This window comes from Hemiscyllium ocellatum, chromosome 18, assembly GCF_020745735.1.
Source record: "Hemiscyllium ocellatum isolate sHemOce1 chromosome 18, sHemOce1.pat.X.cur, whole genome shotgun sequence".
Lineage (NCBI taxonomy): Eukaryota > Metazoa > Chordata > Chondrichthyes > Orectolobiformes > Hemiscylliidae > Hemiscyllium > Hemiscyllium ocellatum.
The window spans coordinates 41972267-41993155 of record NC_083418.1 but is presented as its reverse complement, the minus strand read 5'-3'; the positions used below and the strand labels follow the sequence as shown (position 1 = coordinate 41993155).

Below are 20889 nucleotides of genomic sequence, written 5' to 3'. Positions count from 1 at the left end.
TGAACCTGAGACACTGCTGCTGTGAGGTAGCAGTGCTAACCACTGAGCCACTATGCCACCCACCAGATTTATTTGGAAGCACTAGCTTTGTTAAAAATTTCAAATATATACTTTATGCATAAAATATTTTGATGATCTGTACAATTGGTCATACTATACATATGTATACATTCAATTTCTTTGCATACAGAGATCAGAATTTATCATTTGTATATACAGGTCTGTACGTTTACCAATCATATATCCATATGTTCAGCTGAGGCATCAGCGGAGCCACTTACTATGTGGGCCCCCTGTTCTTTGGCAGGTAGATGTTACATGGTGGTCTTTCCCCAACGTGTCTTGGTGGCCGCTGCCCCAAGCTCCAGCGTGTCCCTCAACACATAGTCCTGGACCTTGGAATGTGCTAGTCTGCAACACTTAGTGGGGGTCAGCTCCTTCACCTGGAAGATCAACAGGTTTCGGACAGATCAAAGAGTGTCTTTCACTGAGTTGACGATCCTCCAGGCACAGTTGATGTTCGTCTTGATGTGCGTCCCGGGGAACAGACCGTAGAGCATGGAGTCCTAAGTCACAGAGCTGCTCGGGATGAACCTTGACAAACACCACTGCATTCGTCTCCAGACTTCCTTTGCATAGGCACATTCCAGAAAGAGGTGTGTGACAGTCTCGTCCCCTCCGCAGCCGCTTCGAGGGCAGCGTGCGGTGCGGCTGAGAGTCCGGGCATGCATAAAGGATCTCACCGGTAGAGCCCTTCTCACCACCAACCAAGCCATGTCTTGGTGCTTGTTGGAAAGTTCTGGTGATGAGGCATTCTGCCAAATGACTTTGACAGTCTGCTCAGGGAACCGCTCGACAGGATCCGCCCTCTCCTTTTCCCAAAGGGTCTCAAGGACACCACGTGCTGACCACTTCCTGATGGACTTGTGGTCAAAGGTGTTTTCATAAATTTCTCTACGAAGGACAGGTGATACGGAACAGTCCAACTACTTGGAGTGTTCCGCTGCAGCGAGGCCAGGCCCATCCTTCGCAACACCGGGGAGAGGTAGGACCTCAGTACGTAGTGACACTTGGTGTTTGCGTACCAGGGATCCACGCACAGTTGGAAGAACTAGCTTTTGAAGTGCAGCTTCTTCATCAGGTGGTTGTGGAGCAGGACCAGAAGAGACAGAATTTATTGTAGTGGTTCCGTTCGCCGAGCTGGAAGTTTTAATTGCAAACGTTTCGTCCCCTGGCTAGGAGACATCATCAGTGCTGTGGAGCCTCCTGCGAAGCGCTTCTTTGATGTTTCTTCCGGTATTTATAGTGGTCTGTCCTTGCCGCTTCCGGGTGTCAGTTTCAGCTGTCCGCTGTAGTGGTTGGTATATTGGGTCCAGGTTGATGTGTTTGTTGATGGAGTTTGTGGATGAATGCCATGCCTCTAGGAATTCCCTGGCTGTTCTCTGTCTGGCTTGCCCTATGATAGTAGTGTTTTCCCAGTCGAATTCATGTTGCTTGTTGTCTGAGTGTGTGGCTACTAGGGATAGCTGGTCGTGTCGTTTCGTGGCTAGTTGGTGTTCATGTATGCGGATTGTTAGCTGTCTTCCTGTTTGTCCTATATAGTGTTTTGTGCAGTCCTTGCATGGTATTTTATAAACTACATTAGTTTTGCTCATGTTGGGTATTGGCTCCTTTTGTTCTAGTAAGCTGTTGTCTGAGCGTGACTGTTGGTTTGTGTGCCGTTATGAGTCCCAAGGGTCGCAGTAGTCTGGCTGTCAGTTCTGAAACGCTCCTGATGTAAGGTAGTGTGGCTAGTCCTTTTGGTTGTGGCATGTCCTCGTTCCGTGGTCTATCTCTTAGGCATCTGTTGATAAAGTTGCGCGGGTATCCGTTTTTGGCGAATACCTTGTATAGGTGTTCCTCTTCCTCTTTTCGCAGTTCTGGTGTACTGCAGTGTTTTGTAGCTCTTTTGAATAGTGTCCTGATGCAGCTTCGTTTGCGTGTGTTGGGGTGGTTACTTTCATATTTTGGGACTTGGTCTGTGTGTGTTGTTTTCCTGTGTACCCTTGTGGTGAATTCTCCGTTCGGTGTTCTCTGTACTATCACGTCTAGGAATGGGAGTTGGCTATCCTTTTCTACTTCTCTCGTGAATCGGATGCCTGTGAGTGTGGCGTTGATGATCCGGTGTGTTTTTTCTATTTCCGTGTTTTTGATGATAACGAACGTGTCATCGACATATCTGACCCAGAGTTTGGGTTGAATTTGTGGTAGGGCTGTTTGTTCTAACCTTTGCATAACTGCCTCTGCTATGAGTCCCGAGATTGGTGATCCCCTGGGTGTTCCGTTGATTTGTTCGTATATCTGATTGTTGAATGTAAAGTGTGTAGTGAGGCACAAGTCCAGTAGTTTAAGTATGCCATCTTTGTTGATAGGTTCCGCCTCCTGTTTTTTGTTCTGTATGTCCAGTAGGTTGGCTATTGTTTCTCTGGCTAGGGTTTTGTCAATCGAAGTGAACAGTGCCGTCACGTCGAATGAGATCATGGTTTCTTCTTTGTCTATGTGTGTATTCTTGATGGCGTCCAAGAATTCCTGTGTTGATTGTATGGAGTGTTTAGATCCGCTGACCAGGTGTTTCAGTTTCTGTTGTAGTTCTTTGGCCAGTTTGTATGCTGGTGTCCCTGGTAGTGAAACTATGGGTCTGAGTGGGATGTCTGGTTTGTGTACTTTGGGTAGTCCATAGAATCTGGGGGTGTTGTTGCTTTCTGGTTTCATTCTTCGTAGGTCCGCTTTGGTTATCTGTCCGTTTTTTTGTAGATTCCTTAGTGTGTTATTTATTCTATTGGTGAGTTGTGGTGTGGGGTCGGAATCCTTCATTTGGTAGGTGTTAGTGTCTGCTAGTAGGTCTTGTGCTTTTTTGATGTAATCTGATTTATCCAGGATGACAGTCATTCTGCCTTTATCTGCTGGTAGTATGATTATGTTCTTATCATTTCTTAGTGCTTTCAGTGCTTCCCTCTCCTTGGTGTTGAGGTTATGTGTTTGTCTTTTTCTTATCATCATAGGTACGACCGTTTGTCTCACGGTTTGTTGTGTCTCTTCAGTCAGTCCATTGTTCCTGAGTGTGCATTCTAGTGCTGCTAGGAAGTCTGCTGTCTTGGCGTCCCTGTGGTTGTAGTTGAGTCCCTTGGTCAGTATAGTTCTATAGTATAGACCAAGTCCTAAACTATGAAAGTAACCACCCCAACACACGCAAACGAAGCTGCATCAGGACACTATTCAAAAGAGCTACAACACACTGCAGTACACCAGAACTGCGAAAAGAGGAAGAGGAACACTTATACAAGGTATTCGCCAAAAACGGATACCCGCGCAACTTTATCAACAGATGCCTAAGAGATAGACCACGGAACGAGGACATGCCACAACCAAAAGGACTAGCCACACTACCTTACATCAGGAGCGTTTCAGAACTGACAGCCAGACTACTGCGACCCTTAGGACTCATAACGGCACACAAACCAACAGCCACGCTCAGACAACAACTTACTAGAACAAAGGAGCCAATACCCAACATGAGCAAAACTAATGTAGTTTATAAAATACCATGCAAGGACTGCACAAAACACTATATAGGACAAACAGGAAGACAGCTAACAATCCGCATACATGAACACCAACTAGCCACGAACCGACACGACCAGCTATCCCTAGTAGCCACACACTCAGACAACAAGCAACATGAATTCGACTGGGAAAACACTACTATCATAGGGCAAGCCAGACAGAGAACAGCCAGGGAATTCCTAGAGGCATGGCATTCATCCACAAACTCCATCAACAAACACATCGACCCCGACCCAATATACCAACCACTACAGCTGACAGCTGAAACTGACAACCTGAAGCAGCAAGGACAGACCACTATAAATACCGGAAGAAACATCAAAGAAGCGCTTCGCAGGAGGCTCCACAGCACTGATGATGTCTCCTAGTCAAGGGAAGAAAGGTTTGCAATTAAAACTTCCAGCTCGGCGAACAGAACCACTACAACAAGCACCTGAGCTACAAATCTTCGCACAAACTTTGAAGACAGAATTTATAGCAAAATTATAGAGTCATGTGGCTGAAATATATTAAACTTAATTAACCTTTTCATCTTTTATGAATGGTTTTGCTAGTTCGGTTCTTTAATGTGTAAGTCCGAGAACTCCTTTTAAGTCACGTTCTCAAGATAACTTCAGGTTTTCTAACAAAAAAAGTCCATAAGCAGAGTTTATAGATTTAAATTATTGGCAAAAGGAGAAGAGAGGAAATGGGGACATTTCTTGTACAAAGATCTTTTGTGATCTGGAATGCACTACCTGGCGCAGGGGTGGATTTAAATTCTTTAGAAAATTTTAAAAGGCACTTGGTAAATACAACTCAATTGGACAGTTCTTTCTAAGAACCAGTACAGATATTATGGGTTGATTGGTTTACTCTGCTAAAAGATCCAATGATTCCGATGTCTTAAACGAAAATTTCCGAGCCTTCAAATGAATGACGCTGAACAAGTCTAGATTATGACACATATTGTATTTTTAATGGATTCATGATTTTTTTTTAAAAAATCTAAATAAAAGTAAAATATTCAGCAAAAGTCTTCAAGCTCTAATTGTTCACTGTACATGGTTGCTTCCACCGCTCAAGTAACCCCATAGAAGCATTGCATTGGCAAATTTCCCAGCGATGAGTCAATGCCATTGGTATTAAAGCAAAGTTAAGGGAGGTGCTTCCTATGTGGAGATTGCCAATTGTAAAATTTGAGTAATTTTAGCCGATGACAATTCTGCCTGGTTTTATACCAACTTTTAACCGTTTAAAATTGACGTACAGCGTTGTACGAATATTCAGCTCCTCATAGGGTTAAAATCACTATTCCTTTGATAAGTTGCCTCTGAATGTTATTTCCTCAATGTTTGTAGTTTTAACAACCACTCTCGCGTTCCTAAAGTTGGGTATAGCTTAGTCATTAAAACAAAACTACGTGTAATTCTGTGATCCACTGTTTGTTTTAAAGCCGTTAGTTTTCTGCAATGGTGCAGTTTGAGGAATTACAATGAGTCCTTTTCAATTTGGGGCACTGTGGTTTGTGGGTGGAGTTCCTCTCTGGGAATGTGTACGCCGAGTCGGTAACAGACGTGCGGAAGGGGTGGGTTACACCGCTGGGAGTCTGCAGGCAGTGACTGCAGTGAAAGCAAAACGATCACATTTAAAGACAAGGATGGCGCTTCGAGACGAGCTTTTGAAAGTGATCTGGCATGCATTCACCGCTCTGGATGTCGACAAATGTGGAAAAGTGTCCAAGTCCCAACTCAAGGCGAGTTTGAGGTTCTTTTTGTTGGGTTTGGGGTGAGGGGAGCTCGGCTGTGTTGAGAGAGGTTTGTTGGGACTGGAAGAGCTGTACTGGTCTAGCCGGTGTTAAAGAAGGTGCTAGACTGGATTGGGCTGATTTGAGGGGAGAGAGGTGCTAGTCAGTGCTGAGTGTTTTGTTTTGGGTTGTGGGACCTATGGAGGTGTGGGTCAAGTTGAGTAAGAGCTAGACTGTGTTGAGTTGAGGTAGTTGTTGAGCTGTGGAACCTGTACTGACGTGGGCTGGGTTGTATTGAGGAGGGGGTTCCTGGACTGCCGGTGATGTACTGAGAGACAATCCAGTTCCTTCTCTACCTTGGCATAGAGCTGCAGGTTGCTACTGTACACTTTCTGCTTTAATGTTACCATTAATTTTCCACTAAAATTGTGACACTTGGTGTCTAATCTCAGAAATGAAATTTGGCATCAGGTTAAGATTCTTCGCGCATTGTCAAATGTTTCAGGGATTGCTAGAACTTAATCTGCCTTTTGAAGTGATGAAGTTATTTTCAAAGTTTATTCATCCACTTTTTTTTCCTGTAAAATGGAAGAGATTTATTTAATCTCTTCAGCAAGTAATGAATAATGGGCTAATTTTCTGTTCTGTTCTCATTTGCAATGTTATTCCTTTTGGGTGTTTAAGATGTATTAATGGATGGTGAAATGCTAAATATTTACTATATTGTATATAAAGTGTTTGTTTCATTGTGTATTTAGCTGCTGTCAGTTAAGGAACTTGTCAGTGAAACTGCCTCTTAGGCTGGATTGCTGGAAAATCTCAGCAGGTCTGGCATCATCTGTAAGGAGAGAAAAGAGCTGACGTTTCAAGTCTAATTGATCCTCTGTCAAAGCCTTGTTCGGCTTTGACAAAGGGTCAGTTAGACTCAACGTCAGCTCTTTTCTCGCCTTACAGATGCTGACAGACCTGAGATTTTCCAGCATTTTCTCTTTTGGTTTCAGATTCCAGCATCTGCAGTAATTTGCTTTTATCTTAGGCTGGATTTTTGTATGTAGTCATATAATCCTGCAATTCCCTCCCTCAGGGCATCATGGGTCAACCCGTAGCATGTGGACTGCAGCAGTTGAAGAAGGCAGCTTCAAAGGCAACTGGGGATGGGCAATAAATGCTGGCCAGCCAGTGATGCTCATATCCCACATGTCTATATAAAACATTTGTACTCAGACACATGTAATTAGAAGGGGTGGGGAAAGGGAGAACATGGCTCAAAATATTTGGGAAGTGTGGATGCAACTGTATTACCTATCTAATAATGCTGCAGCTAAATGCACTATTCTGTTCCCATCTCTTCATTGCTATGTTGAAATGCAACTCAGCTCATTATTTCTGGTTTCTGCAGGCAAGATCATTACATCAATTTCCTGGAATCTTGCTGGTTATCCTGACTGAGGCTTGCATTGCATTCTTTTTTTTTTGGATGCAATCAATGTTAATCCATTGCATAATTTTGACCCCGTGCTCAACATGCTTAAGTGATGGCTAGGTAGCTTAACATTTTTAATTTTCACTCTTAACGATTGAAAGTTTGATCATTTTCCTGGATCCTGATTGCTTTTGCTCATTTTTGTATACATCAATAAAATTGACAGGAAATTAGATTGTAAATAGATTTATGGGATGCTGGAAGAACACAGCAAGCCAGGAAGCATCAGAAAGTGGAGAAGTCAATGTTTTTCAGGACTGAAGGGTTACACCCGAAATGCTGATTTCTTCATCACCTGATGAGGCCTGTTCTTCCAGCCTCCTTGTCTACCTTGGATTTCAGCATCTGCAGTTTTTTTTTGTCTCTAAATAGGTTTTGGAAAAACGGTCAGTGAGTGGATATAATTTCCATTGTAAATTCTCAATTATGTGCCTGAAGAGAATTCAGACCTATTGGTATAGGGACTGTGTCATAACTGAGAGTTTATGTGCATTCCATAGTCTCCTGGATGAAAATGATATTTTTGTTGATGTGCATCCCAAATAACTTTCAATGGGAAAGCAGAAGCTTTCCATTAACTCCACATTCTTGCTCTGTGAATTAGGATATTTTAGAAATAATTTTAAGATGTATAATTCCTATCATTCTGTTTTTAATACTTGTAATCCTCTCACCTGTGTTGTGGTTAGTATGTAATGAGGTCAACTTTCCTCAGTTAGGTACTCTTAGGTGATATTAATTTGTGACAGTTGGCTTCAGTGATTTTTTTTGCTAATCTTGAAATGCAATGTTTGTTACTGCAATTCAGTGAGCTGTGCTGTGAAAGATGAATGCAGAAGTTGAAAATTGAGTTCACTGTGATGAATCATGTGGTCAAATAGTCTGCCTATGTCCATTGTCTACATTATACGTGAAGAAAAACCATTTGGGTGGGAAGATTGAAGAATTTGGTTTGCGACATTACTTTTAGTGGAATTTGAAACAAAAGTAATGGCACTGAGGTGAAGAAAAATATTCCATTAAACTTGTTTTTAGCCTCTTTTTATTAAGAAAAACTCATTAAAGCATAACTGGAGCCAAGAAAAGCATTCAAACACAATTGCCAACACAGTACTGCAGCTTGGCACGTACAGATTATATTTGAAGCTCCTAGCCTTGTTTTTCCCATTGATTGTTACCAAGAATCATCTGCTATGTATCCAAGCGACCACTCTGTCTTTAGGAGTCATGCAGAATCAATACATATATGCATGAGGTAGCAGTTTGTTGAGGGCATTTGTATTTAGTGGCTCAGATCAGCTGACTCATTACAGGCAAGGAAATGACCCTCCACAATCACGGTTTGTATGATTCATCTAATCTCTGGATGAACTTTTTAAGATTTAATGGATGTTGGTTGTTGAACTTTTTTTGCTGTATTTGTAGTGGGGCAAATTGGCTTTGCATTAATAAAAATAATATGGCTGAGGGTTTGTTGACCTCACTTTATGCACTGAAGGTACTGTGCATTGATTTTGCTGGAATAATGAGCTTCAAGGTTTTTTGAAATGATTTAAGTCAAGGTTTTTCTTGTATTTTTACCCAAATACCTAATAGTTAATCATACAGATTTTATTTTGTCTTTGTATCTGAGCTTTTTGTGCTGCAGTGGTATTACGGGCTTACTCTGTTACTGCATTCAACTGAGTGTTCTTCATATGGGAGCTTATATGGAGTGCCAACAAGCATAAATCCTAAATTTAATTCCAGCACTGAATGAGCACTTAAAATGCCATGGCATAGGAGATCCTGGACGCAGTGGTTAGCACTGCTACCTCACAGCGCATGAGACCCGGGTTCATTTCCCGACTCAGGCGACTGACTGTGTGGAGTTTGCACGTTCTCCCTGTGTCTGCGTGGGTTTCCTCCAGGTGCTCTGGTTTCCTCCCACAGTCCAAAGATGTGCAGGTCAGGTGAATTGGCCATGCTAAATTGTCCATAGTGTTAGGTAATGGGTAAATGTAGGAGTATGGGTGGGTTGCGCTTCGGCGGGTCGGTGTGGACTTGTTGGGCTGAAGGGCCTGTTTCCACACTGTAAGTAATCTAAAAAAAAATGCGATTAATGTAGCTTGGTGTTTGTTTGTTGGCATGGGCATGATGGGCTGAAAGGCCTCTTTCTATGCTGCATGATTATTTTAGATAACTGTAAACATAACCTATGCTAGGATATTTTATGTTACAAAATATTTTATGTTAATTACTTATCCCAGTTCTGAAGTTCAGAATAATTAATGTGAAACAATCATTGAACAATTGTAGAAAAATGAATGGTTTTAAAAAATGAAAGAAGTCAAAAATAATACCTGTGCATCGAGCACTTTTAAACTTTTCACAGGAGCGTTGTCAAACGAATGTTGAAACCAAGCCAAATGAGAGATTCAGGTAAATAAATTACTAAACATTTGGTTTTAGAGGTAGGTTTCCAGGAGCATCTTAAGGAAGAGAAGTGGAGATATTTACAGACGGAATTGCAAAGCTTTAGCCTATGATGGTTGAAGACTTATTGCCAATGGTTGAGTGATTAAACTGGGGGTGTCCCATAGACCACAATTAGAGAAATGCAAATATTGTCAATGTTGCAATGCTGGAGGATATTGTAGAAGATATTAGGGGGTGAGGACCTGGAAGAGTTCAAAAGTGAGGCATTGCTAAACTATGAGCCATAGTATATTTTTGGGCATAGATTGCCTGGGACTTGGTACACATTAGGGCAAGAGATGCATGAGAATAGTCAGTCTAGTAGTGACCTAAACATGGATGAGGATTTCAACAGCAGGTGAGCTAAGGGGACCATAACTGGATGTTGTGACAGAAGAGATGCGGATATCATCTGGGAGTCAAAAATGACACCAAGGTTATAAGCACTCCAATTCAACCTCATGACAATTACCAGAGAGTACAAGGGAATCTGTGTTTAGGGAGTGAGGTTTGTATCGGAAAAATCAAAAATATTGGTTTCAATCTTCACAACATTTAGTTGGTGGAGGCTTTTTGCTCATCCAGCACTGGATGTTGGCTAAGCAGCCTGAGTTTAGAGACTGTGGAAGTTGAGAGAGGTGACACTTTGGTAGGCCTGGGTGTCATCATTGTACATACGGAAACCTACACAGTGGTATGACTAATGAGCAACATGTAGTTGACAAATAAGAGGGAACAGATATATTTAGCAGACAAAGTGTGGCACGGTGGTTCAGTGGTTAGCATTGCTGTCTCAGCACCAGGGACCCTGTTTTGATTCCAGCCTCGGACGACTATCTGTGTGGAGTTTGCACATTCTTCCTGTGTCTGCGTGGATTTCCTCCTGGTGCTGTAGTTGTCTCCCAAAATCCAAAGAAGTGCAGGTTAGGTAGATTGGATTTGCCACGCTAAGTTGCCCATAGTGTTCAGGGATGTGCACTAGATTAGGTGCATTAGTCAGGGGTAAATGTAGATTAATAGGGTAGGGGAATGGGTCTGACCGGGATACTTCCCAGAGGGTTGGTGTGGACTTGCTAGGCAAAATTGCCTGCTTCCATACTGTAGGGATTCTATGATTCTATGAAAGTAACTGTGAGGGAGCAGGAAGGAAAACCATTGCAGGCAATGTTCCTTCAAACTATGTAGCTGCTTCAAGTGTCCGCAAATTCCGATTGGTGTGTCTTGGAAGACCAAGCGGTGCAGGAAAAATGAGAGGGAATGTGGATTGTGGGTAATGCTCTGGTTACATTCAAATGAAGTAATTAAATAAATTGAGTGCAGTCCCAAGCAGACAGACAAAAATCAAGAGGCATTGAAGGAGGATGGTGTGCTTAGCTTTGTCAAAGGTTGCAAACAATTCAGGAAGGTGAAGAGGAATCATGTAGGTGGATAAGTCACTGCCTATTGATTACTTGTTAATGGAAATTACAATTTATTTACAGAGTATTTAGAAATAGTCTTAAATCAATAGCAACCAACTATTGGGATGGATGTGATAACTTTGCATTTTTGAATAGTGATTTAGTTATGTAGATAAAGGTAAATATAAATTTGTGGAGTTAGGGCACGAAGGGCAATATTTTGCTATTATACAACAGAATACAGCACAGGAACAGGCCCTTCAGCCCACTATGCCTGCGCCAACTCCCAGTCCTTATTTGGACCTGTTACTTATTGCCCATATGTGGTTTCTATCCCTTTGTTCACCTCACATTCATGATATCAAGAATCTGCCTTAAACATTGCTAACTTGCCAGCTTTCATCACCTTCACTGGCAGTGTGTTCCAAGATACATACTACCCTCTGTGTGAAACAAACTTCCCCGACATTTCGTCCCTAAACGTTCCTCCTCTCACCTTGAACCTGTGCCCTCTTTGAATCTCTCTACCCTGGGAAAAAAGTTCTGTCTATCTACCCTATCCATGCTTCTCATAATTTTGAAAACATACAGTTAAAGTTTGTTTTTCAGTTTGGAGAATGGTTAGGAATGGTATCCCTTTGGTTTCACTAAATACGTTGATGATTTGGCTTTGGACGTGGAGAGCACATTGTCAAATTATTTTAATAACACAAACCGGGGTAGAGAAGCATTCAGTAGAATGGACAGAAGGATGGTAGGTAAAGTTTAAATTGGAAAAGTAAATTGTGTTTTGCGAAGACAGCATGCATTAAGTAGAAAGACATCTTTCTACAAATTCAAATTCATAATCTCAGAACATAGATGTCCATTAAAAAGGCGAGTCGCAATATAAAAGTTGAGAAATAGCACGATATAATAAAACTATTCAAATCATTGTTTAGGGCAGTGTGAATTTTAACAGCCAGTCACACAAATTTACCTTAAGTTTATAGTATGTGTTGATGCTCTTGACGTCAGTTGGAAATAATGGCCAAGACGGAATACTTAATACATGTTTCTCCTCTCAAAATAACGTAAAGGAGAATTAATAGAAGTTGTTTTGAAATTTGAGGCTTTTTGGGATGAATAAATTAAAACTACTTTCTTTGTTTAAGGTGTCAGTAATATTGGGGGTGATCAATTTAAATTGGTTACAGTTTATAAAATGAAGGAATTATTTATTTTTTGTTAGAAGCTATTGAAAAAGTGAATTAATGCTCTACCAAAAGGAGAAACCTGTCTTTTATGAAAATGTCATAAATACTTGAAGCAAAAGGTGGTAAGGGGTTATGAGGAAGAAAGTAGACCTGTGAGCTTTTGTTGTTTTTCCTGGAAAAGATCTGACCAACATGATGGGCAAAATAGTCTTCTGCTGTGATAGACAATGTTACTGAGTCAGACAGAGCATAACTGTATTCTGAAATCCACAGTCTGGATGTAACACCAATCAAATTGATAAATTGGTAAAATCTGAGAATTGAGACTAGTTACACCCATGTTGTTTTCTCTTGTAAATCAACTGATACTGTGTGTTAAAGGCTGGAATTCTCCTTATTTTAGGTGTAATCCAACTTGAAACTTGGTAGAATTTATATGTTGTTTTCCGCAGTGTCTTCTACCAACCAAAATTTATGTTTAGACTTGTTGCACTGGTGTCTTATCCTTGTTATGCGTTTTGCAAACAATAATAATAATTAATAGGCTATGGTACAGTAAATTACAGCAGGCAAATAATTGATATGTTCAAAGTTCAGTCTATTAAATTTATGCAAGTCTGTATTGAACTCTCAGCTTAAAAATGCCAAATGCATTGTGCACTTCTAGGAGATAGTGAAATCTGCAGATTCTGGAGAGTCAAAGTAGATAGAGTGTGGCGCTGGAAAAAGCATAGCTGGTCAGGCAGCATCTGAGGAGCAGGAGAGTTGATGTTTTTAGGCAGGACCCTTCATTAGGACTCAGGGAGGGTGGAGGGGAAGAAAGGGGCTGAGAAATAGGGGATGTGGCTGGGGTAAAGGTAAGATTGGATGGCGATAGGTGGATGCAGTTGGGTGGTGATTGTGATAGGTGGGAAGATGGACAAGTAGGTCATGTCAAGAGGGCGGCACTGAGGGGGAGGGTTGGATCTGGAGTGGGGTGAGGGTTGGGGAGATTTCGAAAATAGTGAATATTAAATTGTCTCAACACCTAATACTTGAAGGGTAAAGTGCAGGGTACAGTTTTAAGGTATTGTTAAGACATTGCTTCTGAGAATTATCAGGGCTGTCATGCGATGTAACAAATATTAGGAAATAAGATTTCAACCGTCCTAGGATATTGAGATATTTGGTTACAGGATGCAGTGTCAGTTGTGAAATTTTACTCAGTCACTGGCTTGCAACATGTATCTTGAATAATTAAATGTTGTTGAAAAACAAAAAGGACACAGCAATTCTGGAGTTCTGTACCACCAAATGGCAATTAATATTAATGCCTAATGTTAATGATATGACCCACTTCAGTAAGGCATTCAACAAGGTTCCTCTTGGTAGACTGGTGAACAAGGTTAGATCACATGGAATGCAGGGAGAACTAGCCATTTGGATACAGAACTGCCTCAAAGATAGAAGACAGAGGATGGTGGTAGGGGGTTGCTTTTCAGGCTGGAGGCCTGTGAATGGTCATGTTGAACAAGGATCAGTGCTCAGTCCATTGCTTTTTGTCTGTTATACAAACAATTTGGATGTGAACATAGGAGGTACAGTTCATAAATTTACAAATGACACCAAAAATTGGAGTTGTAATGGATAGCGAAGAAGATTACCTCACACTACCATGGGATCTTTACCTGATAGGCTGAGAAGTGGCAGATGGAATTTAATTTAGATAAATGTGAGGTGCTGCATTTTGGAAAGGCAAATCAGGCCAGGATTTATACACTTAGTGGTAAGGTGCCGGGGAGTGTTGCTAAACAAAGAGACCTTGGAGTGCAGGTTCATAGTTCCTTGCAAGTGGAGTCGCAGGTAGATAGGATAATGAAGAAAGCATTTAGTATGCTTTCTTTTATTGGTCAGAGCATCAAATACAGAGGAGAAAGTGAGGACTGCAGATGCTGGAGATCAGAGATGAAAATGTGTTGCTGGAAAAGCGCAGCAGGTTAGGCAGCATCCAAGGAGCAGGAGAGTCGACATTTCGGGCATGAGCCCTTCTTCAGGAATGAGGAAAGTGTGTCCAGCAGGCTGAGATAAAAGGTAGGAAGGAGGGACTTGGGGGAGGGGCATTGGAAATGCGATAGGTGGAAGGAGGTCAAGGTGAGGGTGATAGGCCGGAGTGGGGGTGGGGGCGGAGAGGTCAGGAAGAAGATTGCAGGTTAGGAAAGCGGTGCTGAATTCGAGGGATTTGACTGAGACAAGGTGAGGGGAGGGGAAATGAGGAAACTGGAGAAATCCAAGTTCATCCCTTGTGGTTGGAGGGTTCCTAGGCGGAAGATGAGGCGCTCTTCCTCCAACCGTCGTGTTGCTATGGTCTGGCGATGGAGGAGTCCAAGGACCTGCATGTCCTTGGTGGAGTGGGAGGGGGAGTTGAAGTGTTGAGCCACGGGGTGCATTTTCACACAGAGGGTGGTGCATGTTTGGAGTGAGCTGCTAGACGAAGTGGTGGACACCGGTAGAATTACAACATTCAAAAGGCATCTGGATGTATATGAATAGGAAGGGTTGAGAGGGATCTGGGCCAAGTGCTGGCAAATGGGACTAGATTAATATAGGCTATCCGATTGGCATGGATGAGTTGGATTGAAGGGCCTGTTTCCATGCCATACATCTCTGACTCTGAACCAAAGTTTTGGTCGGCATAAAGCACTAGTGTTTAATACATAAAAGGCACTGAATTTAAGTGTCTTTCATAACTTTCATCAAACTAAATGGAAATCCTAATGCATTTTACGAGAAGTTTCTTTCAAAGCTTATACAACAAAATCTCTTTATTTTCTTTCAGTTGCTTTGTTTTACTATTTAAATGATCGTCAGTGCCAGATTGTACAGCCATGAATCGGAGACAACAAATTATTTTCTCATATGTTTATCTCGCCTTCCCTTTATTGATTTTTGTGATTTAATTTAAAGCACTCCATAATATTTGCATTTTCAGTTTTAATCTAATCTGCACATTGACCAGAGTAACTAACTTCCTCGTTTTGTGCTCTACACATTGCCAGATTTCACACGAAAAAGAAAAGATTGTAAAATATTCTGTTCATGGGCTATGTAAAGTTTTTATTTGCGCTTTTGACTTTAATCTGCTAGTGCACCAGTAATGTTATCACTGCTTGTTTTTTTTTAATTTGAAATCTCCAAATGGAAATCCGTATCAAAAGTAACATTCTTAGTAGTTTTTTAAAGCGGAACTGATGAGCTTTTCTCTTTAAATAGTATGAATAAATTACAGAAAAGATATAATATATATTTGTACTGACTTTTAGATAAGAACTGCTTGTATGAAAGATCCTTCACACTGGCCTTGGAAGACTGGACTTTTAAGATGATCAGAGCATGAAACTTAACAGAAATCTTTTGTCTATTGCACACAACAAAGTACATTGGTGTGATAACTAGAATCCAAGAAATAAACATTTAAATACTGCTGGGAGATTTTCACAAGTGTTGTCTATGTAAACTGTCTTGTTGAAATGTGAGTGAAAAATAGTATTGTAGCTGTATTATTAAAAAACACAATGAAACTATGTTACTGTGAACAGTGTAGCTGCCATTTATAAACGCAAGGCCATCCACTATATGCTTGTAACTATCTTGTTAACTTTTTCTGTTTCTTTAATTTTCCTTTGCAGGAGAGGCAATAATTGTACTGGCTCCTTCTGGTGCCTTGTTTGGATGACTTCTTTGATTCATAATTTAGAGTTGCTGCTCAGTTCACATCTTATCCTTGTCCCAGTAAAATCCTTAACCCAGATCTTCTGGTCAGTGCTGATACTGTGTATATTGATGCTGTCCCTGAAGATTTTTACGAACTAACCCTTTTGTGACTTCCAGTCCCATTTGAAGTATCGATGTGATTTAGTAGGTATCCATTGAAGTGGCAGTCAAGTACCAGTAAAGACAGGCAAAGAAAAAAAATGCCCTTATTAGCTGCCTCAGACTTTTTAAAATATCTCTCAATTCCTTCAGTCGCTTTATAGTAGGACGAGTGGTAGTCAAATCAGGGATGTGGTTGAGTATGGGTTGGGTGATGGAGAGGTGGACGGGCGAGTTGGTTGTGGCACTCAGTCAGTTATGTTGGTTTAATTTTGGAGTTAGACCAAGTATTAAATAGCCTGGAATTTCCTGGATATATATCCAGAAAAGTCCAAGTACTTGACACCAAGCTCAATCAGCGACATTCACAGAAAGTCCCAGGCAGTAGACATCAGTCCATTGGAAGTTTGAATTTTTTGAGCATTTTCTGTGAGGTTTTGATAGCTTTCTCTTAACTTGCATCAAATCTGTGATGATAACAGATATTGGAAGGTTCAGTGCCTTCTCCTCTGTTTCATTGTTAAACTTATTACTTTATCCTTATTATTTTCCTTAAGCCTAAAGGAAGCAGACTTAAGTGTTTATGGCGCACAAAATGTTTCCATCACTCAATACAACATCTGGCTGGACTACATCAAGTCATACACATGATTTGTTATCTCTTGTAAAATTTCACACCAATCCAGGATCATTTTTTTTTGTTACAGAGTCATACTGCACGGAAATGGACATTTTGATCTGACCAGTCCATGTCTACCATAATCCCAAACTAAACCAGTCTCACCTGCCTGCCCTTGGCCCATATCACTCTAAACATTTCTTATTGATGTACTTATCCAAATGTCTTTTAAACATTGTAATTGTACCCACATCCACTACTTCCTCTGGAAGTTCATTCTGCGCACGAACTGTATATTAAAAAAAAGCCTCTCGTGTCATTTCTAAATCTTTCTTCTCTCACTTTTTTCTCTGAACTCACATGGTCTTGCTCCTTAGCTTCAATGTCACAAACTTCTGTCACGAAGATTGAATCCGACCATCAGCTGCCTCTGCTGCTTCCATCCCTTTCCCTAGAATTTCAATTGTTGTGGTGCAGAAGGAGGCCATTCATTTCATCATTTCTGCCCACCGATCTATACTTTCTCAAAGGTTCCCCTGAAGTTTGTGTCTTTCTTCCTTTTCTCTCTTATTGCTCTCTTTTGTTTGTGGAATCCATGCTCTGCTTCCCTCACCCCATTTCATCAAACTGTTGACCACCTAACTTGTCATTCCTGGCTCCAATGCTAGATGATTTTTGGCTAATAAGAGATTGGGAGTCTTTGTCAGGCTTTGTGGTCTTTTAATTGGAGAAGTGCTGTGTTTGGCCTCCTGATCCAGCATAGCAAGCCATTGGGGAGCTGTGTGAGCAGGCCAAAGGATGCCAAGGCTCTTCAAACAGTGGAAGTGAAGAACTTGCACTGAGACATACAAAGTCTACAGCAGGAAGTATAAATTAGAATTAAACCATATGCATCACTGATTCTTGATTGTGCATGCCTATTCATATTTACCATCTACAGACTTTTATTTTTAAACAACCCCTTCAACAACTACATGTTTTAGAAATGTAACAATGAAAAATAATTGATAGGAGCAAACAATTTGAGACCATGTTGTTTGGTCATTGGATGTAAATGGTGCACATCATAGCTTGTGTGTGGTGTGCTCTTGTCAGTTCATTTGAAAGTAGTTTGCATATTCTAGTTACTTTTTTTTAGCAATACATTAAAGAAGCTAGTTATAATATTTTGATCAGCATGTTACAAAATCATCTTGCTTGCTATTGGAAGTACCTGTGAACCCATTTCTCATTCACAGAATCACTCACTCACCACCCCTTCTTCCCAACCCATTCACTCAGCAGCCCTCTTGCTCTGCCTCAGCAACTCTTGTTCCCAAACTCCATTCTTCCACTCACTTTTTCTGCACCTTTGGGAGACGCTCCATCAGGGTGATGCCATCAGTCAGACAGGCTTGTGACTGCAGACGCCTAATGACCTGTGGATCACGCAGCTGCCTCTCCCACTAAGTGTTTCAGCTTAAAACTGCTGTGATTGTACCACTGTGCTAATGCTTGAGCTCAGATGCTATCACTACCTTCCCACTGTGTCTCCAATCACGTGTGTATCCATGTGCAGGGAGAAAGTAACTAATAAGCAGCAGTTGTGCCTCTGAGCAACACAACTAGGAGAGAGCTGTCTGTGGCTGGAGGAACAGTACTTAGTTGAGTGGAGGCACACCTGAGCACCTTCGGTCCAGGAGCTGCCGGAGGTCAGAAAGAAACTCCTCTTCCTGAAAATGGACTATTACACATTTGCACGTCCAGCATTGTGTGTACTCCAGTTTGGGAACCACTGTTTATTAAAGCAAAACAAAAGACAGGGAAGAAACATAGAATTAAAAGAAATAAAACAAAAGAAAACATTTCAAAACCTTTAACACTGAAGCAATGAAACTCGATGCTTGTACAGTTAAATTTTCAGCGGCATTGTTTGTTATGATTATAATCTATCAAGCTGTTAAGTTTGCTTCCCTGACTTTTAAAAATTTTTAATTAATTATTACAATTGCATTCTATTTTTCTTGATGGACTTGGTGTTGAATTCAAAGGCCTTTTATAACAGTGTGTGGAGAACAGGGTTTCTTGGATAATAGTTTTCAAATTTCTCTGTTCTGTTGCAGACTGTGTACTTCAGGTAACAGCTGTTAGCAGCATGATAGCCTTCCCCATTGTTTGCAAAGTGAAATCTGGACCAATATATTGAAGGCCAGCCTGCATCTTACTCTCCAATACCTCTTTTCCCCCTCCTGCACTACCCAACCACTCCAGTGAAAGTATTGAATTTTGTTACTATACATCTACAGCAGTTCCATGTATTTTAATGTTTCATCCAACTTGACAATCTTCATGCATGCCTCAACTGAGTGACAGCTGGGTATTCAACACCAGAGCCATGTTATAGAAGAATAATATTTTCATATGATAAAGGAATCCTAGTTGGTATGTCTTGTAGCAGTCGCCTCAAGCTCACCACTGCCTTGTTTTAATGATTTGCTATTAATCTAATAAAAATTGTTAGGATAATTTGTGCTCTGAACATTATTTATGAAATTCTCTAAGACTGCACACACTTGTGGTGTGAATCCTTTTGTTCCTGAATCCAATCTAATATGAAGCAGGTATTTGGTTTGGTTTGCTTTTCTGTGCTTTATATTTTGTTGTCACCTCTCTCTCAGCTTGTGTGTCAATATTTCTGATGGCGGATCTGGGTCCACAAACCTCTAGTCACTCTTCTGAATTTTACTCAATAGTCAAAAGTGCTTTTAACCTTTTTGTCTTAACCTTTACAAACTTTTGCAGTGGAAAAGCTTCAGGAGAAATACTCAAAGATTCTTATGAAAGTGAACAGATTGATGATGCACTTGAGGTTGCCACAAGCTGCCAAGCCAGTACAACAGATACACAGACTAAACGCAACAATTTCTGCTCAGCATGATAACTGTAAGAACTAGAATGAGCAGGAGGGTGAGGTAGTAGTGAATGCAGAAAAGATGCAGGGAAAAGTTGGGGTTCTTTGGGATTGCATTATGGTTCAGTTTAATATTGTCCAATTTAATAATCTACGTTTTTATGTCAAATATTTAAAGTTCCTCAGTTACTGAAGCTACAGTCCACTTTATTAACTCAAAAATCCACAAAATGTAGTGTGGTTAATGATTTGTTTTTAGATAGAAGTATTTCAAGTTTTGTCTCAGTCTATAAATAGCCACTTGCATTCTTTCCAATTTTTTAAAAACTTCTACTCCCTCAGGTAGTATTGTTTAACAATATGTTTGTTTTAAAATCTGATGATATTGTTAAAGATAAAGTATTTTTGCACATGTCAGAATGGGGTATTTCGGTAAGCTGTTGTACTGTTCCTTATTTTTGAAATAATTTTGTTCATAACTTTTGTTAACTGTGAAGTTTTGATTGAGTCAGTGGCTCATCAGTTTAAGTCCCACCAAAACATTTCGCAGGAATTCTCCTCTTGACTTTGCATTCACGATGGAATGCTGTGGGGTTTGTTGGAGGTGTCACCTATTACATGACAGGCCAAACAAAGGCCCAGTTTATCATCTTGATTTCTGTTAATGATTACATGGTATTTTCCAGTGAAGAGGAAGTAGTTCTACTAATGTTCTGGCTAACATTCTCTCTCATTCAATATATGGGTGTACCTACTAGAGTAAGTGCAAAACCTGACCACCTGTTGGGGAAACAAGGCAGGACAAGTGATTGAGAGGTCAGTGGGGGAGCACTTTGGGGCCAGTGGCCATAATTCTATTAGTTTTAAAATAGTGATAGGATAGGCCTCATCTAAAACTTGAAGTTCTAAATTGGAGGACGGCCTACTTTAACAGTATGAGGCAGGAACTTTCAAAGGCGGATTAGGGTGGATGTTCGCAGGTTAAGGGAAGGCTGGAAAATGGGAAGCCTTCAAAAATGACATAACAAGAGTCCAGAGATAGTGCGTTCCTGTTAGGGTGAAGGGCAAGTTTGGTAGGTGGAGGGAATGCTGGATGCCTAGAGAAATTGAGGTTTTGGTAAAAAAAGAAGAAAGTATATGTCAGGTATAGACAGCAGAGATCAAGTGAATCCTTAGAAGAGCATACTTAAGGGGAAATCTGGAGAGCAAAAAGGGGACATGAGATAGCTTTGGCAAATGGGGCTAAGGAGAATCCAAAAGGATTTTATAAATACATTAAGGACAAACGGGTAACTAGGGAGAGAATAGGGCCACTCAAAGATAAGCAAGGACATGGTGTTGAATTCAAAGGCCTTTTGTAACAGTGTAGCAGAGTAGGGTAACTTGGATAAAAGTTATCAAATTTCTGTTTTGTTGCAGACAGTGTACTTCAGGCAACAACTGGTAGCAGCATGGCATCCTTCCCCTTTGTTTGCAAAGTGAAATCTGGACCAATATATTGAAGGCCAGCCTGTATTTTAATCTTCAACACCTCTCCCCTCTTGCATCACCCAACCACCCTAGTGAAGAAGGCATTTGGTATGCTTTCTTTTATTGATCAGAGTATTGAGTACAGGAGTTGGGAGGTTATGTTGCTGCTTTACAGGATATTGGTTCGGCCACTATT

At 40.8% G+C, this 20889-nt stretch overlaps 1 protein-coding gene across 1 annotated transcript in view; it reads left to right on the top strand.

The window, feature by feature from the left end:
• Positions 1–5173: 5173 nt before the first annotated feature.
• swap70b (switching B cell complex subunit SWAP70b) overlaps positions 5174–20889 on the top strand; it is a 130767-nt gene continuing 115051 nt past the window's right edge. Inside the window, exon 1 of the mRNA XM_060838904.1 lies at positions 5174–5338. Within this exon, the coding sequence (XP_060694887.1) occupies positions 5243–5338 (96 nt within the window). The 5' untranslated portion in view covers positions 5174–5242. The remainder of the gene's footprint in view (positions 5339–20889) is intronic.